Here is a 23,427-nt window from a genome sequence, read left to right as displayed (position 1 = left end):
TCTCAGCATCCAGTGAAGCCAGCAGGACAGAAAGCTCCACTCCATCCTGTCGAACGCCTTCTCAGCATCCAGTGAAGCCAGCAGGACAGAAAGCTCCACTCCTTCCTGTCGAACGCCTTCTCAGCATCCAGTGAAGCCAGCAGGACAGAAAGCTCCACTCCATCCTGTCGGATGCCTTCTCAGCATCTAGTGAAGCCAGCAGGTCAGAAAGCTCCACTCCATCCTGTCGAACGCCTTCTCAGCATCCAGTGAAGCCAGCAGGACAGAAAGCTCCACTCCATCCTGTCAAACGCCTAATCAGCATCTAGTGAAGCCAGCAGGTCAGAAAGCTCCACTCCATCCTGTCGAACGCCTTCTCAGCATCTAGTGAAGCCAGCAGGACAGAAAGCTCCACTCCATCCTGTCAAACGCCTTCTCAGCATCCAGTGAAGCCAGCAGGACAGAAAGCTCCACTCCATCCTGTCGGATGCCTTCTCAGCATCCAGTGAAGCCAGCAGGAAAGAAAGCTCCACTCCATCCTGTCAAACGCCTTCTCAGCATCCAGTGAAGCCAGCAGGACAGAAAGCTCCACTCCATCCTGTCAAACGCCTTCTCAGCATCCAGTGAAGCCAGCAGGACAGAAAGCTCCACTCCATCCTGTCAAACGCCTTCTCAGCATCCAGTGAAGCCAGCAGGACAGAAAGCTCCACTCCATCCTGTCAAACGCCTTCTCAGCATCCAGTGAAGCCAGCAGCAGGACAGAAAGCTCCACTCCATCCTGTCGAACGCCTTCTCAGCATCCAGTGAAGCCAGCAGCAGGACAGAAAGTTCCACTCCATCATGTCGAACGCCTTCTCAGCATCCAGTGAAGCCAGCAGCAGGACAGAAAGCTCCACTCCATCCTGTCGAACGCCTTCTCAGCATCCAGTGAAGCCAGCAGGACAGAAAGCTCCACTCCAACAGGACAAGGGTCTTCTGTGTGTTTACTTGATCTATAATATCAAAAAGACGGTGAATGTTATCAGAAGAGTACCTGTCTCTAATAAATCCAGTTTGGTCCTCTTTTATTATTTTGGGTAGAAGAGTGTTTAGTCTTTTGGTGAGAAATTTTGTAATTATTTTGTAGTGGAACTCCAACAAGCTTATGGGCCGGTAGGACGAGCAGGAGAGAGGGTCCTTGTCTTTCTGAGCAACACTGTAATGCGGGCTGTGTACATAGAGTCTGGGAGAGCTCCGTGTTAGCAAAAATCATCTAGCATTGGCATGAAAATGGGGCTAAGCTGCGGCAAAAAAGCTTTGTAGAACTCTCTGGGAAATCCGTCTGGGCCTGGAGACTTGTTAGGTGGCATGGAGATAATTGCCTCTAGGACCTCCTCAGGAGCAAAGGGGGAGTTGAGATCTTCTTGGTCGGTCTCTAATAGTTTTCGTAGTTTTTCTGTATGTTTTCTCTCAGAAGTATAAAAATCATGAAAATGTTAATGTATCTTATTTGGATCACATGTGACCTCGTCATCTGCTGTTCGGACGGGCATGATTGTACTCTCTGATTGCTCTTTTCTTAATGGGTAAGCAAGACAATCTGCCTATTGCTATACTCATGGTATTTCTGTTTAGTAAAGAAAACACTTTTTTTGTCACCCGAGTATAGCCCAAGTTTAGTTTGGCTTTGGCTGCTTTAAGTTGCCTCCAGGTGTCGCTGTCTGGGGATTGTTTATGTTCTTTTTCGCAGCGTTCCAGCTCCCTCTCAAGATCTAACCTGTGTGCTTCCATTGCTTTTTTCTTAGAGGAAGCATATGCAATTAGATAACCTCTCAGAGGGGCTTTGGCAGCATCCCACATTGTGGCCGGAGAAACATCAGAGTCTTTGTTGTCTTGTGTGTAGTTGTCTTTCCATGTTCTTTTTTTTTTTTTTTTTTTTACCTTTATTTAACCAGGTAAGCCAGTTGAGAACAAGTTCTCATTTACAACTGCGACCTGGCCAAGATAAAGCAAAGCAGTAAGATAAAAACAACAACACAGAGTTACATATGGGGTAAAAAAACATAAAGTCAAAAAATACAACAGAAAATATATATACAATGTGTGCAAATGTAGCAAGTTATGGAGGTAAGGCAATAAATAGGCTATAGTGCAAAATAATTACAATTAGTATTAACACTGGAATGATAGATGTGCAAGAGATTATGTGCAAATAGAGATACTGGGGTGCAAAAAAGCAAAATAAATAACAATATAGGGATGAGGTAGTTGGGTGGGCTAATTTCAGATGGGCTGTGTACAGGTGCAGTGATCGGTAAGGTGCTCTGACAACTGATGCTTAAAGTTAGTGAGGGAGATAAGAGTCTCCAGCTTCAGAGATTTTTGCAATTCGTTCCAGTCATTGGCAGCAGAGAACTGGAAGGAATGGCGGCCAAAGGAGGTGTTGGCTTTGGGAATGACCAGTGAGATATACCTGCTGGAGCGCAGACTACGGGTGGGTGCTGCTATGGTGACCAATGAGCTAAGATAAGGCGGGGATTTGCCTAGCAGTGATTTATAGATGGCCTGGGTTTGACGACGAACATGTAGTGAGGACCAGCCAACAAGAGCGTACAGGTCACAGTGGTGGGTAGTGTATGGGGCTTTGGAGACAAAACGGATGGCACTGTGATAGACTACATCCAATTTGCTGAGTAGAGTGTTGGAGGCTATTTTGTAAATGACATCGCCGAAGTCAAGGATCGGTAGGATAGTCAGTTTTACGAGGGCATGTTTGGCAGCATGAGTGAAGGAGGCTTTGTTGCGAAATAGGAAGCCGATTCTAGATTTAACTTTGGATTGGAGATTCTTAATGTGAGTCTGGAAGGAGAGTTTACAGTCTAACCAGACACCTAGGTATTTGTAGTTGTCCACATACTCTAGGTCAGACCCGTCGAGAGTGGTGATTCTAGTCGGGTGGGCGGGTGCCAGCAGCGTTCGATTGAAGAGCATGCATTTAGTTTTACTAGTGTTTAAGAGCAGTTGGAGGCTACTGAAGGAGTGTTGTATGGCATTGAAGCTCGTTTGGAGGTTTGTTAACACAGTGTCCAATGAAGGGCCAGATGTATACAAAATGGTGTCGTCTGCGTAGAGGTGGATCTGAGAGTCACCAGCAGCAAGAGCGACATCATTGATATACACAGAGAAAAGAGTCGGCCCAAGAATTGAACCCTGTGGCACCCCCATAGAGACTGCCATAGGTCCAGACAACAGGCCCTCCGATTTGACACACTGAACTCTATCTGAGAAGTAGTTGGTGAACCAGGCGAGGCAGTCATTTGAGAAACCAAGGCTATTTAGTCTGCCAATAAGAATGCGGTGGTTGACAGAGTCGAAAGCCTTGGCCAGGTCGATGAAGACGGCTGCACAGTACTGTCTATTATCGATCGCGGTTATAATATCGTTTAGGACCTTGAGCGTGGCTGAAGTGCACCCATGACCAGCTCGGAAACCGGATTGCATAGCGGAGAAGGTATGGTGGGATTCGAAATGGTCGGTGATCTGTTTGTTAACTTGGCTTTCAAATACTTTCGACAGGCAGGGCAGGATGGATATAGGTCTGTAACAGTTTGGATCTAGAGTGTCACCCCCTTTGAAGAGGGGGATGACCGTGGCAGCTTTCCAATCTCTGGGGATCTCAGACGTTACGAAAGAGAGGTTGAACAGACTAGTAATAGGGGTTGCGACAATTTCGGCGGCTAGTTTTAGAAAGAAAGGGTCCAGATTGTCTAGCCCAGCTGATTTGTAGGGGTCCAGATTTTGCAGCTCTTTCAGAACATCAGCTGTCTGAATTTGTGTGAAGGAGAAGCGGGGGGGGGGGGGGGGGGCATGGGCAAGTTGCAGCAGAGGGTGCAGAGTTGGTGGTCGGGGTAGTGGTAGCCAGGTGGAAAGCATGGCCAGCCGTAGCAAAATGCTTGTTGAAATTCTCGATTATTGTAGATTTATCGGTGGTCATAGTGTTTCCTAGCCTCAGTGCAGTGGGCTGCTGGGAGGAAGTGCTCTTATTCTCCATGGACTTTACAGTGTCCCAAAACTTTTTGGAGTTAGTGCTACAGGATGCAAATTTCTGTTTCAAAAAGTTAGCCTTTGCTTTCCTAACTGCTTGTGTATATTGGTTCCTAACTTCCCTGAAAAGTTGCATATCGATGCTAATGCAGCATGCCACAGGATGTTTTTGTGCAAGTCAAGGGCAGGCAAGTCTGAGGAGAACCAGGGGCTATATCTGTTCTTAGTTCTGCATTTTTTGAATGGGGCATGCTTATTTAAGATTGAGACGAAATTACTTTTAAAGAACAACCAAGCATCCTTTACTGATGGAATGAGATCTATATCCATCCAGGATACCTGGGCCAGGTCAATTAGGAAGGCCTGCTCGCTAAAGTGTTTTAGGGAGCGTTTGACAGTGATGAGGGGTGGTCGTTTGACCGCGGACCCGTTACGGACGCAGGCAATAAGGCAGTGATCGCTGAGATCCTGGTTGAAGACAGCGGAGGTGTATTTAGAGGGTAAGTTAGTCAGGATGATATCTATTTGGGTACCCATGTTTACAGATTTAGGGTTGTACCTGGTAGGTTTGTTGATAATTTGCGTGAGATTGAGGGCATCTAGTTTGGATTGTAGGATGGCCGGGGTATTAAGCATATCCCAATTTAGGTCACCAAGCAGTACGAACTCTGAGGATAAATGGGGGGCAATCAATTCACATATGGTGTCCAGGGCACAGCTGGGGGCTGAGGGGGGTCTGTAGCAAGCGGCAACAGTGAGAGACTTATTTCTGGAAAGGTGGATTTTTAGAAGTAGAAGCTCAAACTGTTTGGGCACAGACCTGGATAGTATGATAGAGCTCTGCAGGCTATCTCTACAGTAGATTGCAACTCCACCCCCTTTGGCAGTTCTATCTAGACGGAAAATGTTATAGTTGGGGATGGAAATTTCAGAATTTTTGGTGGCCTTCCAATGTTTGGTGTAGTAACCAATGTATGGAATGCTTCGTTTGATAACATGGAGGTGTTGGATTTTCCAGCTCTTTGACCTCGGGATGTACTTACAGAGGTCAAAGCGGAGGCGGACAAAGGTGGGATCTGCCATGGGTCCGATTGTACAAGAGGCAGAATTTATGAAAATCATTGGGAATAAAATGTAATCTATATGAGAGTAGGTGCTATGGACATTGGAGTGGTATGTACAGTTGAAGTCGGAAGTTTCCATACACCTTTATTTAGGATCACCACTTTGTTTACATACACCTTAGCCAAATACATTTAAACTCAGTTTTTCACAATTCCTGACATTTAATCCTAGTACAAATTCCCTGTCTTAGGTCAGTTAGGATCACCACTTTATTTTAAGAATGTGAAATGTCAGAATAATAGTAGAGAGAATGATTTATTTCAGCTTTTATTTATTTCATCACATTCCCAGTGGGTCAGAAGTTTACATACACTCAATTAGTATTTGGTAGCATTGCCTTTAAATTGTTTAACTTGGGTCAAACGTTTCGGGTAGCCTTCCACAAGCTTCCCACAATAAGTTGGGTGAATTTTGGCCCATTCCTCCTGACAGAGCTGGTGTAACGGAGTCAGGTTTGCAGGCCTCCTTGCTCGCACACGCTTTTTAATTCTGCCCACAAATTTTCTATAGGATTGAGGTCAGGGCTTTGTGATGGCCACTCCAATACCTTGACTTTGTTGACTTGGTTGTCCTTAAGCCATTTTGCCACAGCTTTGGAAGTATGCTTGGGGTCATTGTCCATTTGGAAGACCCATTTGCGACCAAGCTTGAACTTCCTGACTGATGTCTTGAGATGTTGCTTTAATATATCCACATGCCATTTATTTTGTGAAGTGCACCAGTCCCTCCTGCAGCAAAGCACCCCCACAGCATGATGCTGCCACCCCTGTGCTTCAAAGTTGGGATGGTGTACTTAGGCTTGCAAGCATCCCCCTTTTTTCTCCAAACATAACGATGGTCATTATGGCCAAACAGTTATATTTTTGTTTAATCAGAAAAGAGGACATTTCTTCAAAAAGTACTATCTTTGTCCCCATGTGCAGTTACAAACTGTAGTCTGGCTTTTTTATGGCGGTTTTGGAGCAGTGGTTTCTTCCTTGCTGAGCGGCCTTTCAGGTTATGTCGATATAGGACTCGTTTTACTGTGGATATAGATACTTTTGTACCTGTTTCCTCCAGCATCTTCACAAGTTTCTTTGCTGTTGTTCTGGGAGTGATTTGCACTTTTCGCACCAAAGTACGTTCATCTCTAAGAGACAGAACGTGTCTCCTTCCTGAGCGGTATGATGGCTGCGTGGTCGCATGGTGTTTATACTTGCATACTATTGTTTGTACAGATGAACGTGGTACCTTCAGGCGTTTGGAAATTGCTCCCAAGGATGAACCAGACTTGTGGAGGTCTACCATTTTTTTTCTGAGGTCTTGGCTGATTTCTTTTGATTTTCCCATGATGTCAAGCAAAGAGACACTGAGTTTGAAGGTAGGCCTTGAAATACATCCACAGGTACACCTCCAATTGACTCAAAGTATGTAAATTAGCCTATCAGAAGTTTCTAAAGCCATGACATCATTTTCTGGAATTTTCCAAGCTGTTTAAAGGCACAGTAAATTTAGTGTATGTAAAATTCTGACCCACTGGAATTGTGATAAAGTGAATCATAAGTTAAATAATGTGTCTGTAAACAATTGTTGGAAAAATTACTTGTGTCATGCACAAAGTAGATGTCCTAACCGACTTGCCAAAACTATAGTTTGTTAACAAGAAATGTGTGGAGTGGTTGAAAAACAAGTTTTAATGACTCCAACCTAAGTGTATTTAAACTTCCGACTTCAACTGTATAGTCCATAGATGAGCTATTAGTCTCTCTCCAGGTATCTATCAGTCCCATCTCTTTAGTAAGAGAGTTCAACATCTTTGCCGATCGAGGGTTTGTGGTGGGGACTTGAGACGATTTGTCCAGAGTTGAGTTGAGGGTACAGTTAAAATCTCCAGCCAGCACTCCAAAGGAAACACAATGCTCATTGAACAGGGTTATCATTTTCAACATGAAAACAGGACTATCTGTGTTGGGGGCATTTATATTTAAGATAGTAATTGGTTGCCCATACAGTGACCCAGTCAGATACTGCATGTCTTTGTCAATTATGAATGTAACAAGCTTATGGATAGGTATAGCTGTGCCTCTACTGTTTGATTTGAAAGATGAGAAATACACCTGTCCCACCCGAGCTCTGCGGAGTTTAGCGTGTTCAGCATCACAGAGGTGTGTCTTTTGTATTAGCGCAACGTATGCTTTTTCCTTTTTGAGAGCACATAGTATATTTTTCAGTAGAGTTAAGGTACTAGTCAATGTCATTGTACAGTAATGGAACTCTAGTCATCTCTGGTGCAGTGGTGTAAAGTACTTAAGTAAAAATACTTGAAGTACTACTTAAGTAGTTTTTTGGGCTATCTGTACTTTACTTTACTATTTATATTTTTGTCAACTTTTATTTTACTTCACTACATTCCTAAAGAAAATAATGTGCTTTTTACTCCATACATTTTCCCTGACACCCAAAAATACTCATTACATTTTGACAGGAAAATGGTCCAATTCATGCACTTATCAAGAGAACATCCCTGGTCATCCCTAATGCCTCTGATCTGGCGGACTCACTAAACACACATGCTTCGTTAGTAAATTATGTCTGAGTGTTGGAGTGTGCCCCTGACTATCCGCCAATAAAAATAAAATAAAAATAATAATATAAGGAATTTGAAATTATTTATACTTTTACTTTTACTTTTGATACTTAAGTATATTTTAGCAATTGCATTTATTGCATTTATTCTGGCGCCCCCTATTTTCCAGGTCCTCTGTTTTCTTTTCCAGATGCTCTATTTTCTTTTTAGCAGATGCTATTGTTTCCATGGCGTCTGCCAGGGAGCTTTCCATGGAGAGGATTCGCCCCTCTGCCTCATCCAGGCGCCCTGCGTTGATGGTTATCTTGTTGTTGGGATCTCAGCTCAGAAAGGATGTCTTCTACAGAGGACGAGGTTGGCAATTGTTGGGCCTCGGGAAGGGACGGGTCCTCATGCTCCTGGCTAGTGGCTTTTTCCGAGGCTATTACTCGTTTTGACTAAAGCAAATGGGGTTTAACTTGAAGTGGAGGTAAGATTAAGAATTGGAAATTACTCAGTTCATTCGGCCATCTCGTTCAAGGGTCACGTGATCCCATAACATACGTTTTTCTGAACTAATCCAATCGTTTAGTTAGGTTGTTCCAGTATAAACGCCTTAGGTAGTCTCCTCTCACTGTTCCTGATTCATTATGAATGGATCCTAACTCTGGCTGGATTCCAATAGGGATTACACATCCCTTTCCAAGCCAGCATAATGTGACTTGCAGGTAGGGTTGCAAAATTCTGGTAAACTTCCCAGGTTTTCCAGAAATCTCAGTTGGAAGATTCCTGGAAATCTTTCAACCAGGATCTTTTGAAAGTCTGGGAATTTTGGGAAAATTACCGGAATTTTGCAACCCTACTCACAGGCCTGATGTGGCCTGATGTGGCCTGATGTGGCCTGATATGGCCTGATGTGGCCTGATATGGCCTGATGTGGCCTGATGTGGCCTGATGTGGCCAGGGTTGCAAAGGGAGTGTATATTACTCTAAACGTTTGAAGTTTACCAGTAAACTACCAGAATGTTTGTATGTTCAAGGATTTTATGTAATTTATCACAAGACATTTAGTACCTAACCCTAACCCTAACCCTTTTGGGTACTCCAGATTATTACATGTGTCTGGAGGCGTGGCTTACTGGAGGCGTTACTCAAAATGTTCAAGTTGATACAACTCAAATCTGGACCCCTACAGGGTGACAGCGTCTCTATCGGTTTGAGTAATGACTACAAAATCACTTTAAGTAACTGTAGTCCGATATATTAAGTGCAACAGGTTTCCTCATACGTTTTGAGTAATGACAGCACATTGGGGTTTACAGTGTACCTTAAATAATACATACATATTACAACATATTGCATACAACAGTACGTAAACATATTACTGAATACAACCTCTAGTCTCTTACACAAAAGTTCCGAGGTTTACATAAAGTTAACATGCCTTTGTTACAGTGTCTATGTAGTTACACATTGCTTATATCAAGAAAACATTCATTTTTACCATACAACTCATCTATGCAGTTGTACAATTATAAGAGAGGGCTTATCAAAGGGCAGTTTAAGAGAGGGCTTATCAAAAGGCAGTTTAAGAGAGGGCTTATCAAAAGGCAGTTTAAGAGAGGGCTTATCAAAGGGCAGTTTAAGAGAGGGATTATCAAAGGGCAGTATAAGAGAGGGCTTATCAAAGGGCAGTATAAGAGAGGGCTTATCAAAAGGGCAGTATAAGAGAGGGCTTATCAAAGGGCAGTTTAAGAGAGGGCTTATCAAAGGGCAGTATAAGAGAGGGCTTATCAAAGGGCAGTATAAGAGAGGGCTTTATCAAAAGGCCTTCGACTATTGTTCTATGTCAGCATGACTATGAAAATGTCTTGATACAGTTCTAGTAGGACATATATACTAGATATAGTACTAGATACAGATACAGTACTAGATACAGTAGATATAGTACAATATATAGTAGATATAGTACTAGATACAGATACAGTACAAGATATAGTAGATATAGTAGTAGATATTATAGATATAGTACTAGATACAGATACAGATACAGTACTAGATACAGTAGATATATCACTAGATACAGATATAGTACTAGATATAATAGATATAGTACTAGATATAATAGATATAGTACTAGATACAGTACTAGATATAATAGATGTAGTACTAGATACAGTAGATATATCACTAGATACAGATATATCACTAGATACAGATATAGTACTAGATATAATATATATAGTACTAGATACAGTACTAGATATCATAGATGTAGTACTAGATACAGTAGATATATCACTAGATACAGATATAGTACTAGATATTATAATTATTGTACTAGATACAGTTCTAGATATAATAGATAGTACTAGATATAGTACTATATATAATAGATATAGTACTAAATACAGTACTAGATATAATACACATTGTACTACATACAGTACTAGATATGGTAGATGTAGTACAAGATACAGTACTAGATATAATATATATATATTACTAGATACAGTACTAGATATAATAGATATAGTACTACATATAGTACTAGATATAATATATATAGTACTAGATATAGTAGATGTAGTACTAGATACAGTACTAGGTATTATAATTATTGTACTAGATACAGTTCTAGATAATAATATATATAGTGCTAGTTACAGTACTATATATAGTAGATATTGTACTATATACAGTACTAGATATAGTAGATGTAGTACTAGATACAGTACTAGATATAATAGATATTGTACTAGATACAGTTCTAGATATAATAGATATTGTACTAGATACAGTAGTAGATATAGTAGATATAGTACTAGATACAGTACTAGATATAATAGATATAGTACTAGATACAGTACTAGATATAATAGATATAGTACTAGATACAGAACTATATATAATAGATATAGTACTAGATACAGTACTAGATATAGTAGTAGTACTCTATATGTGTGTTGATTGTGTTGTGATCCTTAGGGCCCTCATGAAGAGTTGTCGCTGTGTGGAGTTAGACTGTTGGGACGGGGCCCAGGGGGAGCCAGTCATCTACCATGGCCACACCCTCACCTCCAAGGTCCTGTTTAAAGACGTCATCAAGGCCATCAAGGAGTATGCCTTCAAGGTAACCCTAACCCTGGTGCTAACCCTAACCCTAACCCTAACCCTGGTGCTAACCCTAACCCTAACCCCTGACCCTAACCCCTAACCCCTAACCCCTGACCCTAACCCCTAACCACTGACCCTAACCCCTAACCCCTAACCCCTGACCCTAACCCTAACCCCTGACCACTGACCCTAACCCTAACCCCTAACCCCTGACCCTAACCCTAACCCCTAACCCCTGATCCTAACCCTAACCCATCAAGGAGTATGCCTTCAAGGTAACCCTAACCCCTAACCCTAACCCCTGACCCCTGATCCTAACCCTAACCCATCAAGGAGTACGCCTTCAAGGTAACCCTAACCCTAACCCCTAACCCCTGACCCTAACCCCTAACCCTGACCCCTGATCCTAACCCTAACCCATCAAGGAGTACGCCTTCAAGGTAACCCTAACCCCTAACCCTAACCCCTGACCCTAACCCCTAACCCTAACCCTAACCCATCAAGGAGTACGCCTTCAAGGTAACCCTAACCCCTAACCCTAACCCCTGACCCTAACCCCTAACCCTAACCCTAACCCATCAAGGAGTACGCCTTCAAGGTAACCCTAACCCTAACCCCTAACCCATAACCCCTAACCCATGACCTCTAACCCTAACCCTAACCCCTGACCCTAACCCCTGACCACTGACCCTAACCCTAACCCATCAAGGAGTACGCCTTCAAGGTAACCCTAACCCTAACCCCTAACCCATAACCCCTAACCCATGACCTCTAACCCTAACCCTAACCCCTGACCCTAACCCATTAAGGAGTATGCCGTCAAGGTCAGTCTAACCCTGACCCTAACCCCTAACCCCTAACCCAGACCCTAACCCTTCAAGGAGTATGCCTTCAAAGTCAGTCTAACCCCTAACCCCTAACCCCTAACCCAGACCCTAACCCTTCAAGGAGTATGCCTTCAAGGTGAAGTTTCACCATAAAGTCAAACCAGCCCTGTGATCACCAGTAGAGTCAAACCAGCCCTGTGATCACCAGTAGAGTCAAACCAGCCCTGTGATCACCAGTAGAGTCAAACCAGCCCTGTGATCACCAGTAGAGTCAAACCAGCCCTGTGATCACCAGTAGAGATGGACATGACTGGTAATGATGTGTTGTTGTCCTCCTGTCCCCCAGAGATGGACATGCCTGGTAATGATGTGTTGTTGTCCTCCTGTCCCCCAGAGATGGACATGACTGGTAATGATGTGTTGTTGTCCTCCTGTCCCCCAGAGATGGACATGACTGGTAATGATGTGTTGTTGTCCTCCTGTCCCCCAGAGATGGACATGCCTGGTAATGATGTGTTGTTGTCCTCCTGTCCCCCAGAGATGGACATGACTGGTAATGATGTGTTGTTGTCCTCCTGTCCCCCAGAGATGGACATGCCTGGTAATGATGTGTTGTTGTCCTCCTGTCCCCCAGAGATGGACATGCCTGGTAATGATGTGTTGTTGTCCTCCTGTCCCCCAGAGATGGACATGACTGGTAATGATGTGTTGTTGTCCTCCTGACCCCCAGAGATGGACATGCCTGGTAATGATGTGTTGTTGTCCTCCTGTCCCCCAGAGATGGACATGACTGGTAATGATGTGTTGTTGTCCTCCTGTCCCCCAGAGATGGACATGACTGGTAATGATGTGTTGTTGTCCTCCTGTCCCCCAGACATCAGAATACCCAGTGATCCTGTCCCTGGAGAACCACTGCACCCTGGAGCAGCAGAAGCTGATGGCCCAGCACATGAGGTCCATCCTGGGCAGCGCCCTGCTCACCTCCCCCCTGGAGCACCAGATGCCCACTGCCTTCCCCTCACCGCAGGTCAAAGACTAGCAGATAATCAATCCACCCATACATCCATCAATTCACCCACCCACCCACCCATCCACCCACCAATCCATCCATCCACCCATCCATCGAACCATCCATCCATCCATCCATCCATCCATCCATCCATCCATCCATCTAATCTTGTTTGTTTTTCACCCCTCTGTGGTTAAAGCCTGGAGCTCCATACCCAGTACTTTAAATATGAAAGCTAAGAGGCAGCCTGAATAAGTTGTGGATGTTAGACAGATTGAAGTTTCTAAGTCCGTACTGAGTGTGCTAAGGAAGAACACCAACATCAAATCAAATCAAATGTTATTTGTCACATACAAGTGCTTAGCAGATGTTATTGCGGGTGTAGCGAAATGCTTGTGCTTCTATCTCCAACAGTGCTAGAAGCACAAACCTTCTTTGACTGAGTGGGATAGGATTGGGGTGTTACCAGAAGGAATGTGATTTCCCTGCTAACAGTATCTGGTTGTTAGAGCCTGTCTCTCTATGAGGCTAACAGTATCTGGTTGTTAGAACCTGTCTGTCTATGAGGCTAACAGTATCTGGTTGTTAGAACCTGTCTGTCTATGATGCTAACAGTATCTGGTTGTTAGAACCTGTCTGTCTATGAGGCTAACAGTATCTGGTTGTTAGAACCTGTCTCTCTATGAGGCTAACAGTATCTGTCTGTTAGAACCTGTCTGTCTATGAGGCTAACAGTTTCTGTCATCACATGGTAGGATTAAAAGTAAGAAAAACTGTTGAAAAGTGATGGAATTTCCCTTTAACAGCGGTAATGATTTGTTTTCTCCTCACAGAGAAAGTTGCTGGAGAAAACTAAGTTAATCTCTCTCTCTTCCTCTCTCTCTCTCTCTCTCTCTCTCTCTCTCTCTCTCTCTCTCTCTCTCTCTCTCTCTCTCTCTCTCTCTCTCTCTCTCTCTCTCTCTCTCTCTCAATTCAATTTATTTTTCAATTTAAGGGCTTTATTGGCATGGGAAACATATGTTTCATTGCCAAATCAAGTGAAATAGATAATAAACAAAAGTGAAATAAATAATACAAATGAACAGTAAACATTACTCACAAAAGTTCGAAAGGAATAGAGACATTTAAAATGTCATATTATGTCTATATACAGTGTTGTAACAATGTGCAAATAGTTAAAGTACAAATGGGAAAATAAATAAACATAAATATGTGTTGTATTTACAATGGTGTTTGTTCTTCACCCCTTGCCCTTTTCTTGTGGCAACAGGTCACAAATCTTGCTGCTGTGATGGCACACTGTGGTATTTCACCCAGTAGATAAGGGATTTTATCAAAATTGGATTTGCTTTTGAATTCTTTGTGGGTCTGTGTAATCTGAGGGAAATATGTGTCTCTAATATGGTCATACATTTGGCAGGATGTTAGGAAGTGCAGCTCAGTTTCCACCTCATTTTGTGGGCAGTGTGCACATAGCCTGTCTTCTGTTGAGAGCCAGGTCTCTCTCTCTCTCTCTCTCTCTCTCTCTCTCTCTCTCTCTCTCTCTCTCTCTCTCTCTCTCTCTCTCTCTCTCTCTCTCTCTCTCTCTCTCTCTCTCTCTCTCTCCCTCTCTCTCTCTCTCTCTCTCTCTCTCTCTCTCTCTCTCTCTCTCTCTCTCTCTCTCTCTCTCTCTGTCTCTCTCTCTCTCCCTCTCTCTCTCTCTCTCTCTCTCTCTCTCTCTCTCTCTCTCTCTCTCTCTCTCTCCTTGGAGAATAGCAGTGCAGATAACCCTAGGGGTTAGGCGAGTCCAGGCGACAGTATTAAAACACAAAGAGAGCTGAGACAATAGTCTGGAATCATCTTTTAGTGATGTCCCACAGCCCCATTTAGACAGTGTTGATGTCCCACAGCCCCATTTAGACAGTGTTGTCCATGTATAGCATGGGATGGCTGTGGTATTGTGGAAAGGGGAATTTACACTTTGCATAAAAGGTTTCTCTCACCTCTTATTGGCTGTTGATGGGGTTCCACTGGTAATCTTTGTAAAAAACAACAACAAAAACAAGGTGTCCTGGTATTTGGTTTGTATTTGCATTGACAATGATCATTAGAATATCTATAATAGATGCATCTCCATCAACACAATGTGTATCTGTCTGTCTCTGTGTAGGAGCTGAAGGGTCGGTTCATCATCAAGGGTAAACGTCTGAACAAGCTGGATGCCGTCTTCAGCAACATCAGTCCTGGAGTAGAGAACGACAGCGTCTCAGAGGAGGACGAGGCTGCAGAGATCAAGGACTCCAAGACAGACTCCAGTGGACAGAAGGCCAAACCCAAGGTATGGTAACACACTGCTGTGGTAGTTAAAGACATGGAGTCCCAAATGGCACCCTATTCCCTATATAGTGCACTACTTTAGACCAGAGAATGGCACCCTATTCCCTATATAGTGCACTACTTTAGACCAGAGAATGGCACCCTATTCCCGATATAGTGCACTACTATAGACCAGAGAATGGCACCCTATTCCCTATATAGTGCACTACTTTAGACCAGAGAATGGCACCCTATTCCCTATATAGTGCACTACTTTAGACCAGAGAATGGTACCCTATTCCCTATATAGTGCACTACTTTAGACCAGAGAATGGCGCCCTATTCCCTATATAGTGCACTACTATAGACCAGAGAATGTCACCCTATTCCCTATATAGTGCACTACTTTAGACCAGAGAATGGCACCCTATTCCCTATATAGTGCACTACTTTAGACCAGAGAATGGCACCCTATTCCCTATATAGTGCACTACTTTAGACCAGAGAATGGCACCCTATTCCCTATATAGTGCACTACTTTAGACCAGAGAATGGCACCCTATTCCCTATATAGTGCACTACTTTAGACCAGAGAATGGCACCCTATTCCCTATATAGTACACTACTTTAGACCAGAGAATGGCACCCTATTCCCTATATAGTGCACTACTTTAGACCAGAGAATGGTACCCTATTCCCTATATAGTGCACTACTTTAGACCAGAGAATGGCACCCTATTCCCTATATAGTGCACTACTTTAGACCAGAGAATGGCACCCTATTCCCTATATAGTGCACTACCAGGGCCCATAGGACTTTGGTCAAAAGTAGTGCAGTATAATAATACATGGGACTTGTATAGCGCTTTTCAAGGACCCAAAGTCGCTTTACAATTATAAAAACAATTATATAAAAACAACAAAACAGGGCTCAAATCAAAACATCAGACTAAACAAGACATGAATAAAGAGAGGGGAGGGCTCAAAGAAGAGAGTGTGATGTATCAGTGTATGTGGAGGGAAGGGTTGGGGTTAGAATATAAATCAAATCAAATCCAATTTTATTTGCCACATTCGCCGAATACAACAGGTGTAGACCTTACAGTGAAATGCTTACTTAGAAGACCTTAACCAAAAATGCAGTTTTAAAAATAGATAAGTAAAAAATAAAAATAGCAAATAATTAAAGAGCAGCAGTAAAATAAAATAACAGTAGCGAGGCTATGTACAGGGGGTACCGGTACAGAGTCAATGTGCGGGAGCACCGGTTAGTCCAGGTAATTTAAGTAATATGTACAGTTGAAGTCGGAAGTTTACATACACCTTAGCCAAATACATTTAAACTCAGTTTTTCACAAATCCTGACCTTTAATCCTAGTATAGATTCCCTGTCTTAGGTCAGTTAGGATCACCACTTTATTTTAAGAACGTGAAATGTCAGAATAATAGTAGAGAGAATGATTTATTTCAGCTTTTATTTCTTTCATCACATTCTCAGTGGGTCAGAAGTTTACATACACTCAATTAGTATTTGGTAGCATTGCCTTTAAATTGTTTAACTTGGGTCAAACGTTTCAGGTAGCCTTCCACAAGCTTTCCACAATAAGTTGGGTGAATTTTGGCCCATTCCTCCTGACAGAGCTGGTGTAACTGAGTCAGGTTTGTAGGCCTCCTTGCTCGCACACGCTTTTTCAGTTCTCCCCACACATTTTCTATAGGATTGAGGTCAGGGCTTTGTGATGGCCACTCCAATACCTTGACTTTGTTGTCCTTAAGCCATTTTGCCACAACTTTGGAAGTATGCTTGGGGTCATTGTCCATTTGGAAGACCCATTTGCGACCAAGCTTTAACTTCCTGACTGATGTCTTGAGATGTTGCTTCAATATATCCACATAATTTTCCTTCCTCATGATGCCATCTATTTTGTGAAGTGCACCAGTCCCTCCTGCAGCAAAGCACCCCCACAGCATGATGCTGCCACCCCAGTGCTTCACGGTTGGGATGGTGTTCTTCGGCTTGCAAGCAACACCCTTTTTCCTCCAAACATAACAATGGTCATTATGGCCAAACAGTTCTATTTTTGTTTCATCAGACCAGAGGACATTTCTCCAAAAAGTACGATCTTATTCCCCATGTGCAGTTGCAAACCGTAGTCTGGCTTTTTTAATGGTGGTTTTGGAGCATTGGCTTCTTCCTTGCTGAACGGCCTTTCAGGTTATGTCGACATAGGACTCGTTTTACTGTGGATATTGATACTTTTGTACCTGTTTCCTCCAGCATCTTCACAAGGTCCTTTGCTGTTGTTCTGGGATTTATTTGCACTTCTCGCACCAAAGTATATTATACACATGATATTATACACATGATATTATACACATGGACATTATACACATGATATTATACACATGATATTATACACATGATATTATACATATGATATTATACACATGATATTATACACATGATATTATACAGATGATATTATACACATGATATTATACACATGATATTATACACATGATATTATACATATGATATTATACACATGATATTATACACATGATATTATACAGATGATATTATACACATGATATTATACACATGATATTATACATATGATATTATACACATGATATTATACACATGATATTATACAGATGATGTCTTATTGCTTTTCAGAAGTCAAAGATGAAGTTATCCAAGCAGCTGTCTAACTTGGTGATCTACTGTAAGAGTGTCCACTTCTCAGGATTCGATCACGCCAAACACAACCAGGCCTTCTACGAGATGTCCTCCTTCAAAGAGAGCAAGGCCGTTAACCTGGCTGAGACAGCAGGTAAATCCCTCTCTTCTGTCAAGGCTGTTCACCTGGCTGAGACAGCAGGTAAATCCCTCTCTTCTGTCAAGCCTGGATAACAGCAAGCCTGGATAACAGCAAGCCTGAATGAAAAATGTATGCTCTCACTAACTGTAAGTCGCTCTGGATAAGAGCGTCTGCTAAATGTCTAAAATGTAAAAAAAAATGTAATGAATAACAGCAAGCTTTCATTATGCATGTTCTAGAAAACAGCTTTCATTATGCATGTTCTAGAAAACAGCTTTCATTATGCATGTTCTAGAAAACAGCTTTCATTATGCATGTTCTAGAAAACAGCTTTCATTATGCATGTTCTAGAAAACAGTTCTTACAATGATTGCACCACTATCCTGTCTGGTTTACCTCTCTCCAAGCGAAAGCCTTTATCCACCACAACATGACCAAGCTGAGCCGTATTTACCCAGCTGGCTCCAGAACAGACTCCTCCAACTACAACCCTGTTCCCCTGTGGAACGCAGGCTGTCAGACAGGTAAACCTACTACCAGGGTTGGTTACTTTCTAAATGGAATCCGTTACAGTTAGTAGTTACCTGTCCAAAATTGTAATCAGTAATGTAACTTTTGGATTACCCAAACTAAGTAACGTAATCACCCATATGTTTTTTTTCTTCTCGCAAATATATATACACATAAATACATATAAATGCATATACATACATATATATACATATCCTTTTTAAAAATATTTTTTCTTTATTACTTTCCAACCCCTAGTGAACAACAACACTTAGGCTTCTACTTCCAGCTTATACTTACTATATACATTTTAACGTAATCTTATTAATTTCCCTCTTAAGGGGAACAGGTTATTTGTATTTGTATTTATTATGGATCCTCATTAGTTCCTGTCAAGACAGCAGCTACTCTTCCTGGAGTTTATTATGGATCCCCATTAGTTCCTGCCAAGGCAGCAGCTACTCTTCCTGGGGTTTATTATGGATCCCCATTAGTTCCTGCCAAGGCAGCAGCTACTCTTCCTGGGGTTTATTATGGATCCCCATTAGTTCCTGCCGAGGCAGCAGATACTCTTCCTGGGGTTTATTATGGATCCCCATTAGTTCCTGTCAAGGCAGCAGCTACTCTTCCTGGGGTTTATTATGGATCCCCATTAGTTCCTGCCAAGGCAGCAGCTACTCTTCCTGGAGTTTATTATGGATCCCCATTACTTCCTGCCAAGGCAGCAGCTACTCTTCCTTGGGTTTATTATGGATCCCCATTAGGTCCTGCCAAGGCAGCAGCTACTCTTCCTGGGGTTTATTATGGATCCCCATTAGTTCCTGCCGAGGCAGCAGATACTCTTCCTGGGGTTTATTATGGATCCCCATTAGTTCCTGCCAAGGCAGCAGCTACTCTTCCTGGGGTTTATTATGGATCCCCATTAGTTCCTGCCGAGGCAGCAGATACTCTTCCTGGGGTTTATTATGGATCCCCATTAGTTCCTGTCAAGGCAGCAGCTACTCTTCCTGGGGTTTATTATGGATCCCCATTAGTTCCTGCCAAGGCAGCAGCTACTCTTCCTGGGGTTTATTATGGATCCCCATTACTTCCTGCCAAGGCAGCAGCTACTCTTCCTGGGGTTTATTATGGATCCCCATTAGTTCCTGCCAAGGCAGCAGCTACTCTTCCTGGGGTTTATTATGGATCCCCATTAGTTCTTGCCGAGGCAGCAGATACTCTTCCTGGGGTTTATTATGGATCCCCATTAGTTCCTGCCAAGGCAGCAGCTACTCTTCCTGGGGTTTATTATGGATCCCCATTAGTTCCTGCCGAGGCAGCAGATACTCTTCCTGGGGTTTATTATGGATCCCCATTAGTTCCTGTCAAGGCAGCAGCTACTCTTCCTGGGGTTTATTATGGATCCCCATTAGTTCCTGCCAAGGCAGCAGCTACTCTTCCTGGGGTCCAAATACATCAAGACACTTACATTACATATAAAACAAAAGATAAAACAGTACATCATATAACATTAATACACCACTACATACACCTTAGCCAAATACATTTAAACTCAGACACACAATTCCTGATATTTAATCCTAGTAAATATTCCCTGTCTTAGTTCAGTTAGGATCACCACTTTAGTTTAAGAATGTGAAATGTCAGAATAATAGTAGAGAGAATGTCACGATCGTCGAACAGAGAGGACCAAGGCGCAGCGTTGCGGGTGAACATATTTATATTTATTACTAGATCACATGATCAAAACAAAGAACGAAACGTGAAGTCCTTTGATACACAAACCAAAAGGAACAAGAAACCACAAAACACAAAGTGCAAGACAAACAGTTAAATATGGCTCCCAATCAGAGACACCCAGCTGACACTCGTTGCCTCTGATTGGGAGTCACTCAGCCCAACATAGAAAATTAAACATAGACTTACACACCCTGGCTCAACATAACATAGTCCCCAGAGCCAGGGCGTGACAGTACCCCCCCCCAAAGGCGCGGACTCCGGCCGCGCCAAACAACCACAACAGGGGAGGGACCGGGTGGGCACTCCGCCTCGGCGGCGGATCCGGCTCCGGACATGACCCAGGCACGGGTTGTGCTGGACTGACGACGCACACCCCTGGCTTGATGCGTGGAGGAGGAACGGGCCGGACCGGGCTGACGAAGCGCACCCCTGACTTGGTGCGGGGAGCAGGAATGAGCCGGACCGGGCTGACGACGCGCACCACTGACCCGGTGCGGGGAGCTGGAACGGGCCGGACAGGGCTGACGACGCACACCACTGGCTTGGTGCGGGAAGCTTGGATGGGCTGGACTGGGCTGGCGACGCGCACCACAGACTTGGTGCGGAGAGCAGGAACGTGCCGTGCCGGACTGACGACGCACACCACTGGCTTGGTGCGGGAAGCTTGGATGGGCCGGACTGGGCTGGCGACGCGCACCACAGACTTGGTGCGGAGAGCAGGAACGGGCCGGGCTGGGCTGTCGACGCACACCGTAGGCTTTGTGCGTGGAGCAGGGACAGGCCGGGCTGGGCTGTCGACGCACACCACTGACTTGGTGGGAATGGCAGGAACAGGCCGGGCTGGGCTGACGACGCGCACCACTGACTTGGTGGGAATGGCAGGAACAGGCCGGGCCGGGCTGACGACGCGCACCACTGACTTGGTGGGAATGGCAGGAACAGGCCGGGCTGGGCTGGGGACACACACCACTGGCCCCACGCAGGGATCAGGAACGGGCCGGACCGGACTGGTAACACACCCCAGTACCTCTCGCCGTGCCTCCACACTTTCCCTCTCCTCTGTGCCCAGTGGCCCCCCTAACCTGGCGGCCTTCTCTGCCAACGCTTTGCACCGCTCCAACCCGTACACCTGCTGGCCCGACGTCGTGAGCCCCCCCCTAAAGATTTCCTGGGGGTCTCTCCTCCCTCTTGCCAGACTCGCAATCATCTCCTCCCACGTCCATCCTCTCTCCTCGTCACGCTGCTTGATCCAGTCGAGGTTGCCACGGAGATCTGCCAGCGATGGCTCCTGAACACGCTGCTTGGTCTGGTTAAGGTGGTTTCTTCTGTCACGATCGTCGAACAGAGAGGACCAAGGCGCAGCGTTGCGGGTGAACATATTTATATTTATTACTAGATCACATGATCAAAACAAAGAACGAAACGTGAAGTCCTTTGATACACAAACCAAAAGGAACAAGAAACCACAAAACACAAAGTGCAAGACAAACAGTTAAATATGGCTCCCAATCAGAGACACCCAGCTGACACTCGTTGCCTCTGATTGGGAGTCACTCAGCCCAACATAGAAAATTAAACATAGACTTACACACCCTGGCTCAACATAACATAGTCCCCAGAGCCAGGGCGTGACAGAGAATGATTTATTTAAGCTTTTATTTATTTCATTACATTCCCAGTGGGTCAGAAGTTTACATACACTCAATTAGTATTTGGTAGCATTGCCTTTAAATTGTTTAACTTGGGTCAAACGTTTCAGGTAGCCTTCCACAAGCTTCCCACGATAAGTTGGGTGAATTGTGGCCCATTCCTCCTGACAGAGCTGGTGTAACTGAGTCAGGTTTGTAGGCCTCCTTGCTCGCACACGCTTTTTCAGTTCTGCCCACAAATGTTCTATAGGATTGAGGTCAGGGCTTTGTGATGGCCATTCCAATACCTTGACTTTGTTGTCCTTAAGCCATTTTGCCACAACTTTGGAAGTATGCTTGGGGTCATTGTCCATTTGGAAGACCCATTTGCGACCAAGCTTGAACTTCCTGACTGATGTCTTGAGATGTTGCTTCAATATATCCACATAATTTTCCTTCCTCATGATGCCATCTATTTTGTGAAGTGCACCAGTCCCTCCTGCAGCAAAGCACCCCCACAGCATGATGGTGCCACCCCCGTGCTTCACGGTTGGGATGGTGTTCTTCGGCTTGCAAGCGACCCCCTTTTTCCTCCAAACATAACAATGATCATTATGGCCAAACAGTTCTATATTTGTTTCATCAGACCAGAGGACATTTCTCCAAAAAGTACGCTCTTTGTTCCCATGTGCAGTTGCAAACTGTAGTCTGGCTTTTTTATGGCGGTTTTGGAGCAGTGGCTTCTTCCTTGCTGAGCGGCCTTTCAGGTTATGTTGATATAGGACTAGTTTTACTGTGGATATAGATACTTTTGTACCTGTTTCCTCCAGCATCTTCAAAGTCCTTTGCTGTTGTTCTGGGATTGATTTGCACTTTTTGCACCAAAGTACGTTCATCTCTAGGAGACAGAACGCGTCTCCTTCCTGAGCGGTATGACGGCTGCGTGGTCCCATGGTGTTTATACTTGCGTACCATTGTTTGTACAGATGAACGTGGGAAAATGACTTGTGTCATTCACAAAGTAGACGTCCTAACCGACTTGCCGAAACTATAGTGAAATGTGTGGAGTGGTTGAAAAACGAGTTTTAATGACTGCAACCTAAGTGTATGTAAACTTCCGACTTCAACTGTATCTACAATACAAAATGTATAGTACCACCATTCAACAATATTATAATGTACGTGTGTGTAGAGCGGTCCTCTGTAGCTCAGCTGATAGAGCACGGCGCTTGTAACACCAGGGTAGTGGGTTCGATCCCCCGGGACCACCCATACGTAAAAATTTATGCACACATGACTGTAAGTGGCTTTGGATAAAAGCGTCTGCTAAATGGCATATTAGAGAGTTAGTAGCTGTCACAGACACCAAGTCATACATTCTGATTTTAAAACTATCCTTAACCATAACCTTAACTACGCCGCTAACCCTGATGCCTAACCCTAACGTTAAATTAAGACCAAAAAGCTATTTCTTTATTTTCAGAAATCTTTACAATATAGCCAATTTGGGCTTTTCTGTTGGCCCACCTAGAGGAAATCACTAAGTTCTGCCTCAAGGACAAGTCTCATTCCAATAAACGCTTCAGCTTATTTCTTAAACAGTAAACGGTTTCCGTAATGAATACACCCCTGGTCGAAAAAACAAGAATTGATAGGTAATTCACACTTCTTCAATTCGACCATTATTGGGTTAAAATACACATATACATGTGTAAATTGCCATCCACCACAACCACTGATATCATCCTGACCTCCTGTAGGCTACACCACTGATATCATCCTTACCTCCTGTAGGCTACACCAC

The 23,427-nt window shown here is 43.8% G+C and overlaps 1 protein-coding gene across 1 annotated transcript in view; it reads left to right on the top strand.

Moving 5' to 3' along the window:
• LOC311122745 (1-phosphatidylinositol 4,5-bisphosphate phosphodiesterase delta-1-like) overlaps positions 1–18,269 on the top strand; it is a gene marked incomplete at both ends in the record, with an annotated part of 71,036 nt that extends 52,767 nt beyond the window's left edge. Inside the window, 5 exons of the mRNA XM_084197068.1 lie at positions 10,661–10,805; positions 12,491–12,643; positions 14,775–14,942; positions 17,601–17,757; positions 18,153–18,269. Of these exons, the coding sequence (XP_084053194.1) occupies positions 10,661–10,805; positions 12,491–12,643; positions 14,775–14,942; positions 17,601–17,757; positions 18,153–18,269 (740 nt within the window). The remainder of the gene's footprint in view (positions 1–10,660; positions 10,806–12,490; positions 12,644–14,774; positions 14,943–17,600; positions 17,758–18,152) is intronic.
• Positions 18,270–23,427: the final 5,158 nt, after the last annotated feature.

The sequence above is a fragment of the Coregonus lavaretus genome (assembly GCF_964263955.1).
Source record: "Coregonus lavaretus genome assembly, contig: HAP1_SCAFFOLD_966, whole genome shotgun sequence".
NCBI classification, from domain to species: domain Eukaryota; kingdom Metazoa; phylum Chordata; class Actinopteri; order Salmoniformes; family Salmonidae; genus Coregonus; species Coregonus lavaretus.
This window is presented reverse-complemented; position numbering and strand designations above follow the sequence as displayed.